At 36.5% G+C, this 20581-nt stretch overlaps 1 protein-coding gene across 2 annotated transcripts; it reads left to right on the top strand.

Annotated features, from left to right (window-relative positions):
* The first annotated feature begins 6821 nt into the window (after window positions 1-6821).
* Window positions 6822-18274, top strand: LOC111155159 (debranching RNA lariats 1). 2 transcript variants are annotated; one of them, XM_022515235.1, is made up of 8 exons: window positions 6822-7160; window positions 7791-7915; window positions 9671-9751; window positions 11526-11611; window positions 13290-13514; window positions 16110-16190; window positions 16431-16576; window positions 17055-18274. In XM_022515235.1, the coding sequence occupies exons 1-8, from the start codon at window positions 6964-6966 to the stop codon at window positions 17746-17748; spliced, it is 1635 nt and encodes a 544-aa protein (XP_022370943.1). In that variant the 5' UTR covers window positions 6822-6963; the 3' UTR covers window positions 17749-18274. The 2 variants fall into 2 exon arrangements, with proteins under 2 accessions (XP_022370943.1, XP_022370944.1); XM_022515236.1 differs by lacking the exon at window positions 9671-9751 and having other exon boundaries at window positions 6874-7160.
* Window positions 18275-20581: the final 2307 nt, after the last annotated feature.

The following is a 20581-nucleotide window of genomic DNA, read 5'->3' as shown; positions in this document are numbered from 1 at the left end:
GTAATAAAAAGACACCTCTGCACCGAACAATGGGGACCACATTAGGCAGGTGGATTTGAAAACGAAGACATGAAGGTAACAAGTTAGATAAAGTAAAGCCAATCTGTTCACTATTTACAATGCAGGAATGGAATCTGGAAGTTACCAAACTTGTAACCAAGAGGTACTGAGGTTTGTTTGTATTTTTTATCTTTTTAGTGAAATCAGAAAGTGCAATGAAATGTCTAAGTTTAAGATTCAGAGGCCAGAAACAACATAGCACTTTTATTCTTTTGTGATGTTTGCCTCTCTTTAATTTAGTTTTACCACCAGACTTGCTCTATTAGTTTTCCTCTAGAGTGTGCTGCCATCAGGTGGTGGCAGGTGCCAAAATCACTAGTTCAATGATAAGATGCAGATAGCTAGGATGGATGTTTTTTTCTTGAGGTGTGTCACATTTTATTTAAAAACAGACTTGAAAATTTATTGCTCAAATATCTCCATAGCTCACTCCCTTACTTCGTGAAGGTTTCTGCTCAATGTCACCTTATCAAAATGGTCTTCTAGAACCACGCTGTACTCATGAAATACCTACTCCCTATTTCAGCATTTATTTCCTACCCATCATACTGCTCTATTTTTAATCATCCGTCTTTTAAATAGGTTCTTTCTTCCTGTGTTCTTTATTTTTACTCAACTTTTATTTGGCTGTATTTCAATGTCAAGTCATATTTTTTTTTTCATCAAAAAGTGCCTTTGGGTATTGTTTCCTTGGAGTTCTTTTATGGCTGAAAACATCTGCTTGTTGCCTTCTACTTGAATGACACCTTGCCTGGTATAACATATTGGAAAACAGAACCCATTCTAGGTATTTTTTAAAAAAGGGTTTTATTTATTTGAGAGAGAGAGAGAGAGACACAGAGAGAGAGGGAACAGAAGCAGGAGAGAGGGAACAGAAGCAGGGGGAGTGGGAGAGAGAGAAGCAGGCTTCCCTCAAGCAGGGAGCCCAATGTAGGACTCGGCGCAGGGCTTGACGCGTCGCTTGATCCCAGGACCTGATCATGACCTGAGCTGAAGGCAGATGGTTAAGGACTGAGCCACATAGGCACCCCCCTATTCTAGGTATTTCAAGCAAAAAAGATCACAACATTTTTGAAAGAGCTAAAGATACAAATGAGGCAGTCGTGGGGGAACATATCTTACTTGAGATCAGGAACAGTAGGAAGTTCACCAGAAGGACAGAAAGAGCTTTCACCTGTCTTTTCCTTTCTAATTTCACTCAAGTGTTTCTTATTTGCAAAACCAAATCTGGACCTTAGCTGGCAAGTGAGTCTAAGAAATGTAGTTTCTTAGTTCTAGCCCCTGCACTACATGGGCAGAAACTAAATACACACACACACACACACACACACATACAGAGGGAGTATTTTATATATCTATGATACATTATATATATAAATTATGTATCTGTCACATATAATAAGTATTATGTATATGAGAGTAAGTGGCAGAATGATGCTCCTTTATCCCTAAATGTATTATATATACATATATATATGTATATATAATACATATATATATATATATGTTTCTTGTTTTAGGAAACTTCCATATTGCATATGCAATAAGTTTCCTAAAAACAAGGAATTACCTTATGTAACCACAGTAAAATTAACAAAACCAGGACATTAACCCTGACACAATGTTATTGAATTTACAGACCTTATTCACATTTGGCCAACTGCCCTAATTCCATATTCATGAAACTTCTGTCTTCTTCAATTTTTAATCTTTCTCAGTTTGTCCCTTCTTTTATGAGCATATTTTTAAGAAAGATAAACCGGGGTGCTTGGGTGGCTCAGTGGGTTAAGCCACTGCCTTCAGCTCAGGTCATGATCTCAGGGTCCTGGGATCAAGTCCCGCATCGGGTTCTCTGCTCGGCGGAGATCCTGCTTCCCTCTCTCTCTCTCTGCCTGCCTCTCCATCTACTTGTGATCTCTGTCAAATAAATAAATAAAATCTTTAAAAAAAAAAAGAAAGAAAGATAAACCAGTTATTTTTCAATTGTCATTCTCAATCTGTTTGTCTCATCTATTTTTTTAAATTTTTATTTATTTATTTATTTATATTTGACAGACAGAGATCACAAGTAGGCAAAGAGGCAGGCAGAGGTTGGGTGGGGGTGGGGGTGAAACAGGCTACCTGCGGAGCAGAGAGCCTGATGCGGGGCTCAATCCCAGGACCCTGGGATCATGACCTGAGACGAAGGCAGAGGCTTTAACCCACTGAGCCACCCAGGTGCCGCTGTCTCATCTATTTTTCAGGATTATGTTTGAGTTACGAATTTTTGGTAGGACTACCACAGAAATAACATATAACATATCAGGAACATGTGATGAAGATTAGTTCACTCCTAATAAGGTTAACTTTGATCATTCTGTTAAAGTGGTATCTGCTAGGTTTCTCTAGTGTAAAATTCTAATTTTTGTGTTATAATAAGTATCTTTTGAAAAGATACTTTGAGACTATATAAGTAGTTTCAAATAACAGATACATTGAAACTATGTAAGTATCCTATTACTCTCTAAAGTTGTACTCAGTGGTTTTAGCATTAATTGAAGATACTTGCTGGAAACGATGATGATGATGATTATGATGATAAAATGGTAATCTCTAATCCAACTTTCCTTCCATATTTACCAATCAGCATTCTTGTGTAAATAAGATCCCTCTTTCCCCGTATTATTTATTTTTATTAGTATAGAATAGAGTTGACCCTTGAACAAAATGGGTTTGAACTGTGTGGGTCCACTTATACATGGATTTTTTTTTCCATCCTCATTCAGAATGGAAAGAGTGTGAGGGTTTCTATCAAGTCTGATTCTTTCTGGATTTAAGAAAGTCAGTGAGACTTCTCAAGTTTGTTTACTCACTGGTATGGCCTCTAGAAATGGGGTGTAGGTTGGAATCAGGAGCTGGCCACAATGCACTTCTTCATTCTTATTTTCATCTTTTATTTCCTGCTTTGACCACTAGTTTTTGAATTTTATGGTATTAAGATATTGTTTCCTATTGGTCACAAAAGAAGGAAATTCAAGTTGACTGATATATTAAAATTTTCTTATAAACCGTGCATTTGGAAATCATAATGAGATACCATTGCACAAAATGCAAGGAAATGGCTAAAATGTAATAGACAGATAATACCAAGGTTGTTGAGCACATGGAATAATTGGAATGGTTTTATATTCCTTAGGAAAGTGTAATTGGCACACTTTGGAAATGGACCTATCTATCAAAGCTAAACATATATCTACTCTATACCCAGAGATTATATTACTGGACATAATCTAAGGGAAATAAGTGTAATGTCCACTAAAAGATTTCTACAAGAATGTGCATGGTGGTTTTATTCACAATAGCCCCAAAGTAGAAACAACCCAATTGTCCTTCAGCAGAACAACAGACAAACTGTGGTATGTTCACATAATGGAATACTACACAGTAATAAGAAACAGCATCTTATGGTTTTATCTATTTATATTATAGATTTACAGATGAATATCACAAACATTAAATTAAGTGCATAATATATACCGACATTTATATGAAATTTGTAAGCAAGCAACATAGGGGAAGGGGATTAAGAGTCCACTTATGATGAGCATTGAGTAATGGTTGGAATTGTTGAATCACTATATTGTACACCAGAAACTAATATAACACTGTATGTTAACTATACTGGAATTAGAAAAAAAAAACAAGCAAAGCCCATCTATGTTGATAGAGGTTAGAATAGTGCTTTTCTTTTGGGTGTAGGGCCTTGTGAGGAAGTATAAGGAAGTCTTTCTGAATTCTGGAAATACTTTATATCTTGATATGGATGGGGTTTATATGAGTGATTACATATGTCAAAATGGGCTCTTAAGTTTTAATTTGTTACTTTAAGTTTAATTTGTTACTTTAAGTCAGACAACAATTAAAATATTTTACATGGAAGAAAATAGGATCCAGAAAATGACAATTCCCGTAGATTAAAAATCAAATGAATCTATAGTCATGTAAACTTTGACAAAGCAGGAAAGAATATCCAATGGAAAAAAGACAGTCTCTTCAACAAATGGCGTTGGGAAAATTGGACAGCCACATGTAGAAGAATGAAACTGGATCACCTTCTTAACACCATACACAAAAATTAACTCAAAATGGATGAAAAACCCAAATAGGAGACAGGAATCCATCAAAATCCTTAGAGGAGAACACAGACAGCAACCTCTCTGACCTTGAATGCAGCAAATTCTTACTAGACACGTCTCCAAAGGCAAGGGAAACAAAAGCAAAAATGAACTATTGCGACTTCATCGAGATAAACAGCTTCTGCACAGTAAACTGCCAACAAAACCGAAAGACAGCCTACAGAATGGGAGAAGACATTTTCAAGTGTCTTATCAGATAAAGATCTATAAAGATCTTTTTATAGATCTATTTATAGATCCAAGATCTATAAAGAACTTAGGAAACTCAAAACCCAAAAAACAAGTAATTTGGTCAAGAAATGGGCAGAAGACATGAACAGACATTTCTCCAAAGAAGACATCCAAATGGCCAACAGACACATGAAAAAAAATGCTCAACATCATTCAACATCAGGAAAATACAAATCAAAACCACAATGAGATACCGCCTCACACCAGTCAGAATGGCCAAAATGAATGAGTCAGGAAAAAACAAATGTTGGCAAGGGTGTGAGAAAAGGGAAATGCTTTTACACTGCTGGTGGGGATGCAAGCGGGTATAGCCACTCTAGAGAATGGTATGGAGGTTCCTCAAAAAGTTGAAAATAGAGCTACCTTATGACCCAGCAATTGCAGTACTAGGTATTTATTCAAAGGATACAAACATAGTGATCCTTTGGGAGATGCACCCCAAAGTTTATAGCAGCAATGTGCACAATAGTTACACTATGGAAAGAGCCCAGATGTCCATCGGCATGGATGGACATGGATAAAGAAGATGTGAATATATATATATATATATATATATATATATATATATATATATCAACCATCAAAAAAAATGAAATCTTACTATTAAAGTGATGTGGATGGAACTAGAGGGTATTATGCTAAGCAAAATAAATCAGAGAAAGACAGTTATATGGTTTCACTCTTAATGCAGAATTTAAGAAACAAAACAGAAGATCATGGGGAACGGAAGGAAAAATAAAATAAGATGAAATCAGAAAGGTAGACAAACCGTAAGAGACTCTTAATTATAGGAAACAAACTGAGGGTTGCTGGAGTGGTGGTGGGTGGGGAAATGGGTTAACTAGGTGATGGGCATTAAGGAGTGCACTTGATGTAATGAGCACTGGGTGTTATATGCAACTGATGAATCACTGAACTATATCTCTGAAACTAATAATACACTATATGTTAATTACTTGAATTTAAATAAAATTTTAAAAATCAAATGGAAAAAGTTAAATTTAGCATTGCTGTAAAAAGCATCTATTATATATGTAAAAATCCAAACCCAAAGGAGAACATATTAAAAAAAGACTGGAAGTACTAGATTTCCATTCCTTTCTTTTCTCTTGATCAGTTTAAACATCATGAAAGATCTCTCTTGTAAATTTGAAAGAAATTGCCTGTAAGCTCCTGTGGGTACAATGTCTTTCAATGGATTTCTTCGACTTTTCCAGGATTTTCTTATTGTCATGGTTCTGTTAATATCTTCTGCTTACTTCGGAATTAATTGTGGTGTCATTGTCCCTACGATGTTATTTTACGCGTTTTTAAAAAATGAGGGATGGTGGGGAGCCTGGGTGGCTCAGTGGGTTAGAGCCTCTGCCTTCGGCTCAGGTCATGATCCTGGGGTCTTGGGGTGGAGCCCCGTGGGGAGCCTGCTTCCTCCTCTCTGTCTCTCTCTGCCTACTTGTAATCTCTGTCTATCAAATAAATAAATAAAATCTTCAAAAAGAAAATGGATGGATTTGTTACTCCCTGTATTATATTGATTAGATTACTTTTCTTGATTAAATTGGCCAAAGGTGTTTCACTGTTTTCCTTGTTTCTATTTTGACCACTCATTTTTCAATTGTTCGGTTCGTTTCCCTCCTGGATGTTTTCCAGACATTCTTCTGCTTTCATTGAGCTTACAGTCTAGTTATGGAAACAGCTATTCGGTAGGAAGAAGAGTCCACAGCCCCTTTAAAACAAAACAAAACAAAACAAAACAAAAAAATCCCCCCATAATTTTAGAAACTCATTGGTGGATAATTTAGAAACCTTCAGTGAGTTTTTAAGTTTTAGTTAATAATTATTTTTAGTTTGACCTCTCTTTTTAAAAAGTCTTTCAATTTCTAATTCGCTTTCAGGCAGTTACCTTTGCCGTCAGAGTTTCTGCTTAGGAAATTAGCCAATCCCACGGTCTCACTTGTTTAGTTCGGCTTAATTTTATCAAACTAAACTACTGTTTCTGGACTTAAAAAAAAAAAACCCAACTTTTCTGTTTTTGATCTTCTAAAACAGATTTTATTTATTTATTTATTTGTGAGAGAGCGAGAGAGCGAGGGTCAGGCTTCTGCCTGCTCAACTAGGAGTTCCACGGGGCAGTCAATCCCAGGACGCTGGGATTATGACCTCAGCAGAGAGCAGACGCTTAACCGACTCAGTCACCCAGACCTTTCCTGGTTTTGATTTTTATCATCCGTCATAACTGCCGGAATTCGAGGACCCAGAAGACAGGCAAAGCCTCATCCCATTAGAAAGCTCTCTCAAACCCTGTAATTCTTGCCCTTGCCCATCCATCTCTCGCGAGATTTGGAAACCGGAAGTGAATTCTATTTCGGGCTAGTTTTCGAGGGTTGGATTCAGTCAGTGTTGGCGGGAGCTGAACGATCTGGCCGCTTCTTGCTGTCTGGCCTGGGCTGGCGCTGGTGTAGGGGCTTCCAGGCAACCCTCCCCGCCTCCAGCCGGCAGAATGCGGGTGGCTGTGGCCGGCTGCTGCCACGGCGAGCTGGACAAGATCTATGAGACGCTGGCGCTGGCGGAGAGGCGCGGCCCTGGGCCGATAGATCTTCTGCTGTGCTGCGGCGACTTCCAGGCGGTGCGCAACGAGGCCGACTTGCGTTGCATGGCCGTCCCGCCCAAGTACCGCCACATGCAGACCTTCTACAGGTGAGCGACGGGACCCGGGCCCCGGACCTGGCGGTGCGAGGTGTCACTATCCAGAGGGAGTGGGAGAGAACCGGACTGGGTTCCAATCCCCCTGCCCCTCGCCCCCGGCCTTGACTAGCTGTCTTGCTTAGTTACCTTCTTTGTTCACGCAGTGTCTAGGAACGGGCGCTTAGTAAATGTCACTTTTCTCACATCCTTTCACCTGTCTTGTCTGTTTCGGAAGGGATCGAAGCCTGAGGGAGAAACCTGCAGGAAGGAGCTGACAGGTTAATTACCTTGTACTTGATAGGACTCTGGGACTGCTTTCTTTACTGATCCAGGAATTTTTATTGGACGCCTGCTTTGTGCTCATCCGTGTTCTAGAAGCTAAGGTTCGGAGCTGACAAAGTTCTTGCTTGACCTTATTGAATGCGCGCTGGCTTGGAACCCAAGGTGGCAGCTCCTGAATTCCTAAGGACTATAGGCAATTAGTTTAGAAAGAGCTTTTTCATTTTTTATAGTGGGTTCAGATTTTTCCTTTGGACCTAATTTTGCTTTTCTGCTATGCCCAGTTTTATGGGCATCAGTTACTGCTTTTCTCTATGCCTAATTTCTGCTATGCCAACTGACAACTTTACCCTTATGTTCTAGGTATTACTCTGGAGAGAAAAAGGCCCCAGTTCTCACAATCTTCATTGGGGGAAACCATGAAGCCTCAAATCATTTGCAAGAGTTACCCTATGGTGGCTGGGTGGCGCCAAACATTTATTATTTAGGTATGTGTTCATGGGTAATTTTTGGTTTGTTTGGAATGGAAGAGCCTGTCAGGATTTGTATAATATTTGGGCAGCGTCTTGAGATGTATAGTGTTTTGGGAATGCCTCTTAATTTAAATAGTTAATTATGAAAATTTAATTAAAACAGTTAATTTAGGTAATCATGAAAATATGTCCATGCTTCATCTGGTGTTTAAGCAATATTGATAATATAATATAATGTAATAATAACTGCAAAGGCCTTTTACACTATGTGCAGTCCCTTTATTTTTCTCTTTCTGTATTAAACTTAAAAAAACTTAAACTTATTATAATGGAAATTGTTAAACATACACAAAAATAGAGAATAATATAATGAATCTTTGTACCTATTAACCAGCTTCAACAACTGTTACCATTCTGCCATCCTTATTTCAACCTCACTCCCCTCCAAACTTTTTTGTGGGAAGAAGTGACTGGAGTATTGCAAAACAAATCCCAGCCATCATATTATTTCTCCTGTGAATACTTCAGTACATATTTTTAGGAGATAAGTGTTTTTAAAAATACCACTGCTACAGTACCATTATTATACTTATCTAAAGTAGCAGTGATTCCCAATATCTTTTGCCTACTTCATGTTCAGATTTCTGTGATTATCAGCAAGAGTTTGATTTTACAATTGACTTGTTCAAATAGAATCCAAAGCAGGTCCACACATTTCATTTTATTGTCATGATTCTAAATCCTCTTAGGCTATAACAGTTCCTTTTTTCCCCCACCCCATGTTGTTGATTTGTTGAGGAAGATGAGAAATTTGTCTTACAGAATTTCCTGCTTTCTGAATTTAGCTGATTGGAATTTCCTATGTTGTTTAACACATTCATTTTATCCTTTGCAGTAATTGCAATCTGTGTTTAGATTCACAACCTGATTAGATTCAGGTTCAATTTATATATTCAATTTATATTCAGGTTCAATTTGTATAGTCCTGTTAGACTATACAGTCCTTTATTCTCTTTATTTAAATGTTTATAGTGGGGTGCTGGGGTAGCTTACTCAGTTGAGTGTATGACTCTTGGTTTCAGCTCAGGTCATGGTTGAGCATTGTGAGATAGAGCCCCATGTTGGGCTCCTCGCTCAGTGTGGAGTCTGCTTGATAGATTCTCTCTCTTCCTCTCCTTCCCGCTCTGCTCCTCCCCTAGCTTGTGCTTTCTTTCTCTCAAATAAATAAATAAAATTTAAAAAATATATAAATACTTATAGCTGTAATGATGACATCATAACTTCAGAAATGTAATTTCTCTAGTTCATTACTGGTTGATCTTTTGACAGCTCAATATTGTGAGAAGGTTTGAAGATGGTCAGTCAGAAATGAAATATAGAAACTGTAGGTTCTTTATACTTTATATTTGTTGACTTTCAGATTTATAACATACAAATCCATCATAGGACATTTTTTCTTTTTTCCTACCCAACCCACTGTAATATTCGATTAGGTACTAAATTATGTCTATTTCTCCCTTAACACACCTAATCTCATGCGTTCCTTCCTTTCTGCTTAGTCTCTTGCCTGTCTGCTTCTAGGCCTCTCCTCCTTAGTCTGCCTTATATATTGTTGGCTTATCACTATGTAAAAGAGTAACTTCATCATGACATTTAATTTTCAAATAATTTTAGGACTGCATGGAGTTCTAGGCCTTTATACTATTCATTTAGTTAGTAAAGAGATTGCTTCTGCTTATAGTAATTTTATTTAACTGTGTACTTTTTCAGGTTTGGCTGGTGTAGTAAAATACCGAGGCATAAGGATTGGTGGCATCTCTGGTATCTTTAAATCTCATGACTATCGAAAAGGTATTATTCTGAGAATTGTTTTTAAACTTTAGAACTTGGCATGCCTCAGAGTAACTTAAGCATAATATAGAGTTTGACTTTCTCATTGGATTTTTTTTCTCTGAACTATTATTACTTTTTTTTAATGAAATAGTTTATACATATGAAAATGTTGAGAACACTAGAACATACTATTTATGTATCCACTATCTAGTTTTATCAGTCTTTGTATTTTGTGACTTTTAGTTAGGATTTTAAAGAAATAAAATGGTACAGATATAGTCAAAGCTCACTGTTTATCTGTCCTCAGTCCCATTCTCCTCCTTTTATCTTTCCCTTTCCTCATCAGGCAGTCAATTCTTCTGAATTTGGTATTTGTCATTCACTTGATTATGTCATTAGGAGATGTGTAACAGCTTTAAACAGTGTATGATATAGCATGTTTCAAACTTCATGTGAATGTATCATTTTGCATGTGTCTTCCTGCAGCTTGCTTCATTGTTCAATGTTTTTGAAATCCATGTTGATACATCTCACTCTATTCATTTTAATTTGTGAGTAGTATTCCATTGTAGATGTATACTACACTGTACTTATTCATTCCACTGTATCTGAAAAGATTATACCTTGGTTTTAAAGTTAAAGGAATAACTTTGGTTCACATTGACTTCAGAATTTTATGAGTTGGCAGCTAAAACTTATATCCTCAATGTAACTATTAAATCACGAGTCTGTTCCCTGCTGTGCTATTCCCCATGATTCTAAACTATTGGCATAAGAGTACAAAAATAGGCTATCTCCTTCATGGCAAGTGTGGGTACAAACTGTCTTCCACTCTTTGGAGGATAGCTGGTAGTCTGTGGAAATTACAGAAGTACTCTGACCCAGGTGTTCTATTTCCAGAAATGTAATTTACAGATAATATTCCACAAGTGCAAAGTGATGTGTACACATTTTTAAAATTTCAGCCTTGTTTGTAATGGCAGAAGGTAGGAACTCATTAACTATATCGTGATAAAACAATACAATGTAGTGCTATGAAGCTATTTTTTTAAAAAAGTAGAGAAGCAGCTCTGTGTGTGAGGTATACAAAGAGCTCTAAGATACGTGAAAAAAAAACAAGGCACAGAACATGTATAAAATCTACTGCCATTTGCATTAAAAAAAAAGGAAGGGTAAAGAAGTCTGTATATTATGATGTGCATAGTAGATATTCCTGGAATAAAATACTAAAACCTGACTAACACTGGTTGCCTCTAGGTAGTGTTACTGGTTGCTGGGGGACAGGAATAGGAGGATCCCTGCCTCCCATTGTTTTAGCAGCTTTGTAGAGGTAAAATTTACATATCTTTGGAAGTATACAATTCAGTGATTTTTTAGTAAATTTATAGGTTATGCAACCATCTAAATTAAAACATTTCTATCATTTCCAAAAGTTTTGTGGTTAATCCCTGCTCCTACCCTATCCCTATGCATCAGTGGTCTACTCTCTGGAGGAATTCTTCTTATTCCATTCTGATGGTATCTTTAAAATTTTAAACTATGTGAATAAACAACATATTCCATATTAAATATAATTTAATTTAAAAATTCTTAAGCCCCTCAATTATTTAGATTTATAGTTAGTGATCACTTAGTAGAAAATACCAACATTTTAAGAGCAGTGTCTTCATAAAATTTTTAAGAACCAAAAACATTAATGACAGACCTCAGTTTTGGAGAAGTGTATGTATATATTTGTATTTTCAGTATTTAAGGGAGTTGAATATAGCTTATTTCTCTTCTTTAATTTAAGGTCATTTTGAGTGCCCCCCTTATAATCCAGCTACAATAAGGAGTATATATCATGTGAGAAATATTGAAGTCTATAAATTAAAACAGGTATGTAAAAAGTACATTACAGCAGACTTGTAAAAAATGTTAAAGTAATTCTGTACCAAAGTGTATTTTGATCATTTTGGTATACGACTTCCAAGAAGAACTTAATTCAGTATTTCTAAAATTTGGATCTTGAGTTGCTTTTAGGAGGTTCACAGATGAACATTTAAAATTCTAATGTTATGAATTTATTTTAGGGAGTAATAATAAAATAGAACATTTAATCCATGACTTCAGATATTACTACTTAGAATAAGGCTAAAGAATATATATTGGCATAAAGTGAAACTTTAAAGAAAATATTAAAGTATTTCAGATAACGGTATTAAATAGGAAATAAATAGTGGTAAAAAATGATAGAGAATATGGTAAAATTGTGAAGGGGGTATTGGAACACTGGCTTAACTGGAGAGTAGGCGAAACCAGGTTTTTGTTTGAGAATGCATTAAATGCCTGACACTGGGCTAAGCAGTTTCCACACAGGGTATTTCATATAATTGCCACACAATTCTGTGGACTGGTGTTACTCTGACTTTGTCATATTAAGGATGCGAGGCCAAGGCTCAGATAGGTAAGTAGCCTGCCCTGGATTTCCTAAGGAGTTAAGGGATGGGGCCTGGCTCATGCTCTCAGGCCCTCCCACCGTACCCGACAGTCTCAGCAGGAGCATGAGGATGCTTTGCAGGCATTTCTTTAATACCCTACTCAGAACAGTTCTCTGCCTTGAATGCTTTTTCCCTTTTACTCATTTCAGCCCTACCAGTCTTTGAAGAACCGCCTTAGATACCAGTGTTCTGGTTTTTTGTTTTGTTTGTTTTTTTTTCGTAGGCTCCATGCCTAGAGTGGGGCCCAAGAGGGGTTGAGAGGCTTGAACTCACAACCTTGAGATCAAGATCTCAGCTGAGATTAAGGGACAGATGCTTAACCAACTGAGCCACCCAGGTGTCCCAACAGTGTTCTAGTTTAAAACCATCAGTCTATTCTGAAATTTCATTGCACTTACTGCCTGAATTATTCAGTGATTAGTCATATCTGTCATCTTGTATCATCTTGAACACTTAAGTTATTTTAATTTAGTTTTCCAGGTATTTTTTGCAGATTACTTGAAGGTGCTGGGGATCAGTAAAGTATGGAGTGTATTTTGTGGCCTCCCTGTGAAGACACCAGCCACCTTAAATACCTCTACTGTAATTTATGTAGTAAACAGAGTTTTTTAGGTATATGCTATATGAGTCCATTAGGTGGAAAAAAAAGGGAATATACCTTTGGGTTTTACCATACTATTTACATTAGATATCTCATGAAATCTGGTGTCTGTGTATCTTAAAACAGTTTCTTCACTAGAAAGGAAAAGAATGACGGTTATTACATATTTTAGAGGCTCCATATGAAAGACCATAGCTGGCTGACAGTCTGATCAAAGTGTGTCTGCATGGCCCTGCCTTGCCGTGGAAGACAAAGGTGATTTGTGAGGAGAGAGAAAGCGGTTTCTCCTGGCTTAGATGAGTGAGTTTAGTATATCTTAGTGTTTCTGTGACCTTCTTAAATAAAGTTTCCTTGGAATGAATTACACAGAAGTCTAAAGCTCGAAGTGGGCAAACGGTTGTGCGGTAGTGGAGAAAGAGTCAGGGATTGCTTTTGATCTGTGTTTTAAAAAGTTTTCTTTCTTTTTCTGTTAAAGCTGAAGCAGCCTATGGACATATTCTTATCTCATGATTGGCCAAGAAAGATCTATCATTATGGAAATAAGCAGCAGCTTCTGAAGACTAAATCTTTTTTCCGACAAGAAGTGGAAAATAACACATTGGGAAGTCCTGCTGCCTCAGAGCTCTTAGAGCACTTCAAGCCTACGTACTGGTTTTCTGCACACCTTCATGTGAAGTTTGCAGCCTTAATGCAGCATCAGGTAGAAACCAAAAATATTATTCTTTCATTGAACAAACATTTACCAAATATGTATCAAATAACAAACACTTATCAAACACTTATCAAAAATAGTTGTAAATTGAGAGAAAGATATCAAATATAACTTTGCTTTTGCAAGTAACTCCATATCCTTGGGAGGAAGAGACATGCAGGTGATTATAAGATAGTGTAATAAATCAGTGATGAAAAGTGCCAGGAGACTGTGGGAGTAACTCTGCCATACTGTGCTCACATGGGGATGCGGACAGGAGATGAAGAGACGAAGGTTTTCCAAAGGAATTGACTGTCCCAGAAAGCAGTTGAATCTAGGTGACGCCATCCAGATAGAGTGATCAGTGTGTGCAGAGACTAGTGGCCTGAATGCCTGGCACTGGCGTATGCTGGGGGACTGCAGCAGTCCCTTTGATTGAGGCAGAGGGAGAGATGAGGCTGGAATGAGATCATAGCTGCCTTCTGGGTCATGCTCTGGAGTTTGAGTTTTAACCAGAAGGTAATGGAGAAAGTTGGGGAGTGATGAAACCAGATTTTCATTTCAGAAAGGTTAGTTTCATAGCAGTTTTGTGTATGGATTGTAGGAAGGAAAATGGGAGGCGTATTTAAGCAAAAGATGAGATTCTAAACTGTGGCAAAGAGGGAACACAAAGAACACAGGTTCCAGAGAGATTTTGGAAGCACAGTCATCAGGATTTGGTGACAGAGAGGAACTCCCAGAATTTTCTTTGGGAAACTGCTTGAATGATAGTGTTTGATGGAAGGTAGAGAATAAATTTATACTTACAATTGGGCTTTTATGGAATGTGTGGTTCTCTCTTTCCCCTCCCGTTCTCACCAAAATCTGACTTTCCCCATAAAGTATTCCATAGGGAAAATGTTTAGAAATTCAAGGTTAGAGATTTCTTCTCAAGGGCTTCTATAATTTCTGAGAATCTCGAATGTGTTAATGGGCACTGGAATGTGGTGTGCAGTGCTTCCTGAACTTGACCCAACACTTTTCTGTAGTGGGGGTGCACTTTAATGATGTTACTCAAATGCAGTTTGGAAAGTTATGTTTGAAAACATTCCTGTGGGCCCTTGCTGTTATGGGCTTATCCTCACTCCCCAGTTTCACTGAGATGAAGAGTCAAGGTTACTCCTTTTCTTTTCCTTTGGGCCACTGCGAAGCAATTATCCTCTTTTAACGTCCAAGTCATCCATTTATACCCATCACCTTTTCTACGTCTGCGTTATTGTCTTCTATCTCCTAGGGCTCATGACACTCCTGGATTTTTACTGAAGCATCAGATTTGGTACTTTCCTCCCCATCCCTCTTCTGTTGTCAACCTTAGGGACTTCAGTTTCTGAATGAATATGTGTGATCCCTTTTTCTTAACTCCTCAACCTTTTCTGACTTTGCCAATGTTCTATTTTAGCCCTTTGTCCAACACCAGAAATCACCTTTCCTCAGAACTGCCTTGCTGCTACCGTCTGTCTGTAATCTGTGTGCCTTGCACTTCTCTTAGTCCATCACCACCAGTGAACTGAAACCTGGCCTACAGCAGGATGGCACAGACCCTGCTTCCTTGTCTGTTTTTCTCCATGTGCCTTACTGTTCTCCCTGAGTCACTTTTTTACTGCATCCAATATAATCTTCATGTTTGTGACCCACCACCTTCTGCCCCTGTTTCTTTCTGCCAGTTAATTTTTAAAAAATAAAATAGTTTCATTGGCGTATAATTTACATAATATAAAATTCATCTATTTAAATGTACCATTCAGTGAGTGAGTTATAGTATATTTCCAGAGTTCTAGATGTTTCCAGAGCAAACATCACATAGCCCAGTTTTAGAACATTTCCAGCACCCCAAAAGATCTTTTGTGTCTATTTCCTGTGAGTCTTGTTCCCACCCGCAGCCTTGGGCACTCACTAATCTGCTTTTTGTCTCTCTGGATTTGTCTTTTTTGAACATTTATATAAGTGGGACCAAAATCTATAGTCTTTGGCTTGTGGTTTCTTTCCTTTGCTTGTTTTTGAGGTTCTTTCAAGTAGCAGGTTTAGTATTTCTTTCATTTTTATTGTTGAACAATATTTCATTCTGTGAATGTATCATATCCACTTTCGGTGTTATATCTAAGAGATCTTTGCCCGACCCAAGGTAAAAAGATTTTTCCCTATAATTTCTTCTAAAATTTGTTTAGAAGAAATTATACAATTTCTTTCAATCTGCCAGATTACTTTTAAGCTCTTCTGTTATCATTAACCTTTGTATTATGTGCTTTGATTTAACTGTATCATTATCTGATTCTTTTTAAATTTATTTTTAAATTATTATTATAATTTAAAAAATCCAGTATCATTATCTTCAGCATTTGTGTCTACCTTTGACTTTTGTAAGGAAGTTGAAGCCCAGAGAGTTTAAGTACCTTGCCCGTCATTATACAAGTTGTTATAGAACTGACTTATTTTGGAATGGTGACAGTTGTTGCTTTGACACATGACTTAGGGGTATGTTTATAAAGATTGCTTCCATCCTATTCTGTGTATGAATTACCTATGATGTTTTAACATTTTTTCTTAAATCATGGTTCACATTTCTAGGCCAAGGATAAAGGACAGGCAGCCAAAGCAACCAAATTTTTAGCCTTGGACAAATGCTTACCACATAGAGACTTTCTTCAGGTAAAAAGAAAATGAAATAACTTGGCAATATAGTTTTGTTCTTCCAATGACTAGAAACATAATAATTTTCCCTTTAGAATTTATTTATGCTCTATAATTTATATATTCTAAGAATTTTTTGGGAATACTTATGTTAGTGTTTATAAGCTATTAAATTCCACTTACATTTTGTTATATTGAAATTCTTTGAATATTAAAAATAGAAATGTATTTCTTAAAATTACTGATTTCTTTTTATAGGTGATAGAAATAGAACATGACCCCAGTGCTCCTGAGTACTTAGAGTATGATATTGAATGGCTCACTGTTCTCAGGGCTACTGATGATCTTATTAATGTGACTGAGCGTCTATGGAATATGCCTGAAAATAATGGCCTGCATGCAAGGTAAGTCTGACCTTATTTAGGGTTTGCTGTCCCTGTTGCGTGCCCAACTTTTGTCCCATCCACCTCTTACTTTTCTTATTTTTTTAAATCAAGGGAGTTATTGTTAAATGAATGTCAGAGTAATTCAGGGTTTACTAACTGGTATGGAAAACTATAAATTTTCCTTCTAAGGGATATAAAAATGGATGATGGAATACCAACCCAAATAAGTGTATAAATGAATGAGCATGCATAGAACTGTAAAATGGCAGAGATTTGGTTCACACATTAAAGTGATTTATACTTGTTTTAGAGGGTGAATTAAGAATAGTTTTTTCTAAGAATTGTTTTTATTTCAAAATGGTCCTTTGGAATATTAACTATAATTTTATTAGATGGAATTTTTATATATGGTTTATATGAAGTCCATATTTAGATTTCATCTTTTGTTGTCTGAGGCTAATAAAATGTAAAAAGCTATTGTTTTGGACTTTTGTAGGTGGGATTATAGTGCAACAGAAGAAGCTATGAACAAAGTATTGGAAATACTGAATCATGACCTCAAAGTTCCATGTAACTTCAGCATAACAGCTGCTTGTTATGACCCTAGCAGGCCACAGACACAAATGCAGTTGGTTCATAGGATCAGTCCTCAAACTACTGAATTTTGTGCCCAACTTGGCATCACTGACATGAATGTCAGGCTTCAGAAGGCCAAGGAGGAACATCACTTATGTGGTGAATATGAACAGCAAGATGATGTGGAGAGTAATGACTCTGGAGAAGATCATAGTGAATATAACACAGATACATCTGCCCTGTCCTCTATTAATCCAGATGAAATAATGTTAGATGAAGAAGAGGAAGATGAAGATAGTATTGTAAGTACGCATAGTGACATGAATACACCATCTGTAGAACCTTCTTCTGATCAAGCTTCTGACTTCTCTGCAAGCTTTTCTGATGTCAGGATCTTGCCGGGTTCCATGGTTGTATCTTCTGATGATACATTGGGTTCCCCAGATGGCAGAGAGGGGAAACTTGGTGAGGCTCCAGAGTCAGGGGATGGAAACGACTTAACCGAGTTGCCATTGAAGAGGCTGAGTGATGAACATGAACCTGAACAAAGAAAGAAAATTAAGAGGAGGAATCAAGCCATCTATGCTGCAGTGGATGATGATGATGCAGCATAAGACAATTGAGTTGTCTCCGTATTATATGTAGATATGTGATTTTTGAGACTATATTTTTAGAGTTGGATTTTTGACTGAAGATTTAACTTTGTAATAATGAAGTTACTTAAGAGAATTTTAGTTAGGTATTGACTTTGTCTTTACTCCTTTGTATATTTCAGATGAAAATATTAAAATTTCATATATTTACTTGATCGAGTACCTTTTTTTGGAAGATGGCTATTATTCACTTTCATTTTTTTCAGGAAGCACTTAATGAATACCTACTTTCTACCAGGCACTCTTCTGTAGGATGGCTCTATAAAGATGAGTAAGACAGGGATTTTTACCTTCAAGGAGTTACTACCACTATGAATATTTTGGTGTATAAAATAAGGCATATTTAATATTTTGTTTTGTGAAATCATTACTACGTGTGTAATTTTGTATGCTTTCTTTTTATTTGTTATAAATATTTTCCTGGTCTGCTCTTAATGTCTGTCAAATATAATTGAAATTGAAGATGGTAGATAAGGTTTCAGGAAATAAATTCTTTAAATACTAAACATTGGTAAACAAAATTTTACACTAAATGCTGAGATTCATACAGCCTTGTAGACTTCGGCATATTTTAGCTTTAGCTTTAATTTTAAGGTAGCTATAGTGTTTCAGGTCATTTGGGTACAGTTCAGCTTAGTCTTAATTACTAGTGGGGACTGAGTTGCATAAATGCTGCCCCTTTGCTGTTATGGATTGCTAGTAGTAGAATATTTTTAAAGATCTACATGGAAAAACTATACTTCTATCCTGGTTCTGGTTAAAATGCCTGGGTGACCCACAGAGATGGTTGCCCTATACTTGGGTCAGTAGCCATGAATTCAGATTGTTCTAGGATGTCATCATCCCATAGTAGTCCACATCCAGAGGTCAATCTAGGAGAATGATTTAGTAGTTGACGTCTATTTTGTCAGCATCTGGCTTGAAGAAGGTTGAGCACTTTATCCTTATTGTCATCTATTTTGTTTACTTTCTTTTTTGAGCGAATTTACTTCACTAATTTAAATTTTCATTATTTACATGAAGTATTTAAAAACTATGGATTTCCCCTATTGCCAGTTTAATAGAATCTATTAATAGATTTAATAGAATCCCATAGTTGTGACATAGAGGTCTCTCCCCCGAAATTCTTTAATAAAGATAAATAAAAGCAGAAAGTAATTAGATGTAAAATAAATAACAGAGTTTGTTTAAAAAAAAAAAAGACATCCTTTAACTTGCTCAATCAAGAAAGAAAGCACAAATGCCAAAAATAAATTAAAAAATAAATAAATAAAAGGGAGAAATAGCCAGTAAAACAGGGTATTCAAACAAACATAGGATTACCCTCATAACTTAGTACAAATAAATGTGATAAATAAGGAAAATAGAATTCACTGAAATTCATCCTACTGGAGGTAGAAAGTGGCAAAAATTTCCACAGAAGGAATAGAGAAATTTATCAAAGAATTAACTCCCACAAAAAAGGGCTCGGCCTAAATGGATTCAAGAGGAAAGTACCAAATAATCACTAATGTCAGGTAAACTTACAAAACGTAGAAAAATGAAGGAAAGTTTAGTTTTCTTTTTATGAAGCAAGTAAAATGTTGATATCTAAATCTGAGTAAAGATTGCAAAAAAACCCACAGACCAGTCTCACATATGAATATTGCTGCAAAAGTCCTAAATAAAATACTAGTAAACAGAATCTATAGCACATTTTAAGGTGATTTAGCATGACTGATACAAAGATGGTTCGATAATTAGGAAATGTGTTCATATAACTCACATAGTAGTAGATCTAAGAACAAACATGGTTATCTCCGTGGATGATGAAAAGGCCTTTGGCAAAATTCAACACCCATTTCTGATTTTTTAAAAAGTAAAATCCAAGGGTACCTGGGTGGGCTCATTTGGTTAAACATCCAACTCTTGGTTTCTGCTCAGATGATGATCTCATGGGTCTTGAGATGGAGCCCCTCATTGTTGGGACTATGTTCAGCGTGGAGTCGGCTTGAAGATTTCCCCCCTCCCTTTAAAAATAAATAAATCTTTGGGAGAAAAAAACCTAGCATCTTGTTGGCATTCTCATCAGAGGAAAGTAAGCAGAAGGTCAAGGAACAAGACAGGGTATCTGCTACCTCCATTACACTTTAACATTGTATCTGTGTAAAGAACAAAGCAATTAGACAAAAGAAAAGAGGGAAATCAAGATTGCAAAGGAAGAGGCAAGTAAATATAGATGACCTGAATGTTTAGGTGGAAAACACAAGAAAATAAAAATTAAAACTAAATACAGGACAGTAATAAGTAATACAGTAATGTAATAAGATAAAAATTAAAATACGAAGCAATAGCTTTCACATCTACAAGTACCAATAACTAGTGTGATACAAACAATATCAAAAGGAAATGCTTAACAAGAAATGTGCAAAGCTTGTAATGAGTAAAACTTTAAAATACACCCCAAAATGCAGAAGTAGACTTGAATTAGTGGAAACATCTCTTACTCTTGGATAGGTAAACATTTTAAGGATGCCAGTTCTTCCAAAGTTAATATGTAAATTTAACAGGACCCCAATGAAAATATCAATACATGGTTTTGGTTTTTGTTCGTTTTCCTGGAGCTAGGCGAGTTGCCCTACTGCCCAAAAGAGCAGTAGATTATACTGCCCATATCACCTATTAAAACATACTATAAAACCTCTATAATTAAAACAACATAGTATTGGTTCATGAATGGACAGACCAATGGAACAGAAAGACAAGAAATAGGCACAAACATGGAAGATTTTAGTGTACGATTTAAGTGGCATCT

The sequence above is a fragment of the Enhydra lutris genome, unplaced genomic scaffold, assembly GCF_002288905.1.
Source record: "Enhydra lutris kenyoni isolate GAN:26980312 unplaced genomic scaffold, ASM228890v2 scaffoldscaffold39, whole genome shotgun sequence".
Classification (NCBI taxonomy): Eukaryota; Metazoa; Chordata; class Mammalia; order Carnivora; family Mustelidae; genus Enhydra; species Enhydra lutris.
The sequence above is the reverse complement of the archived record's forward strand: the minus strand, read 5'-3'. Positions and strand labels throughout refer to the sequence as shown.

Bases quoted from the DNA above. Each gene is read 5' to 3' on its own strand.
- LOC111155159 (XM_022515235.1), top strand. From the start codon at position 6,964: ATGCGGGTGGCTGTGGCCGGCTGCTGCCACGGCGAGCTGGACAAGATC. The intron at 9,752-11,525 runs GTATTATTCTGA...CTTTAATTTAAG, and splicing joins ATCTCATGACTATCGAAAAG to GTCATTTTGAGTGCCCCCCT. The intron at 13,515-16,109 runs GTAGAAACCAAA...TCACATTTCTAG, and splicing joins CAGCCTTAATGCAGCATCAG to GCCAAGGATAAAGGACAGGC.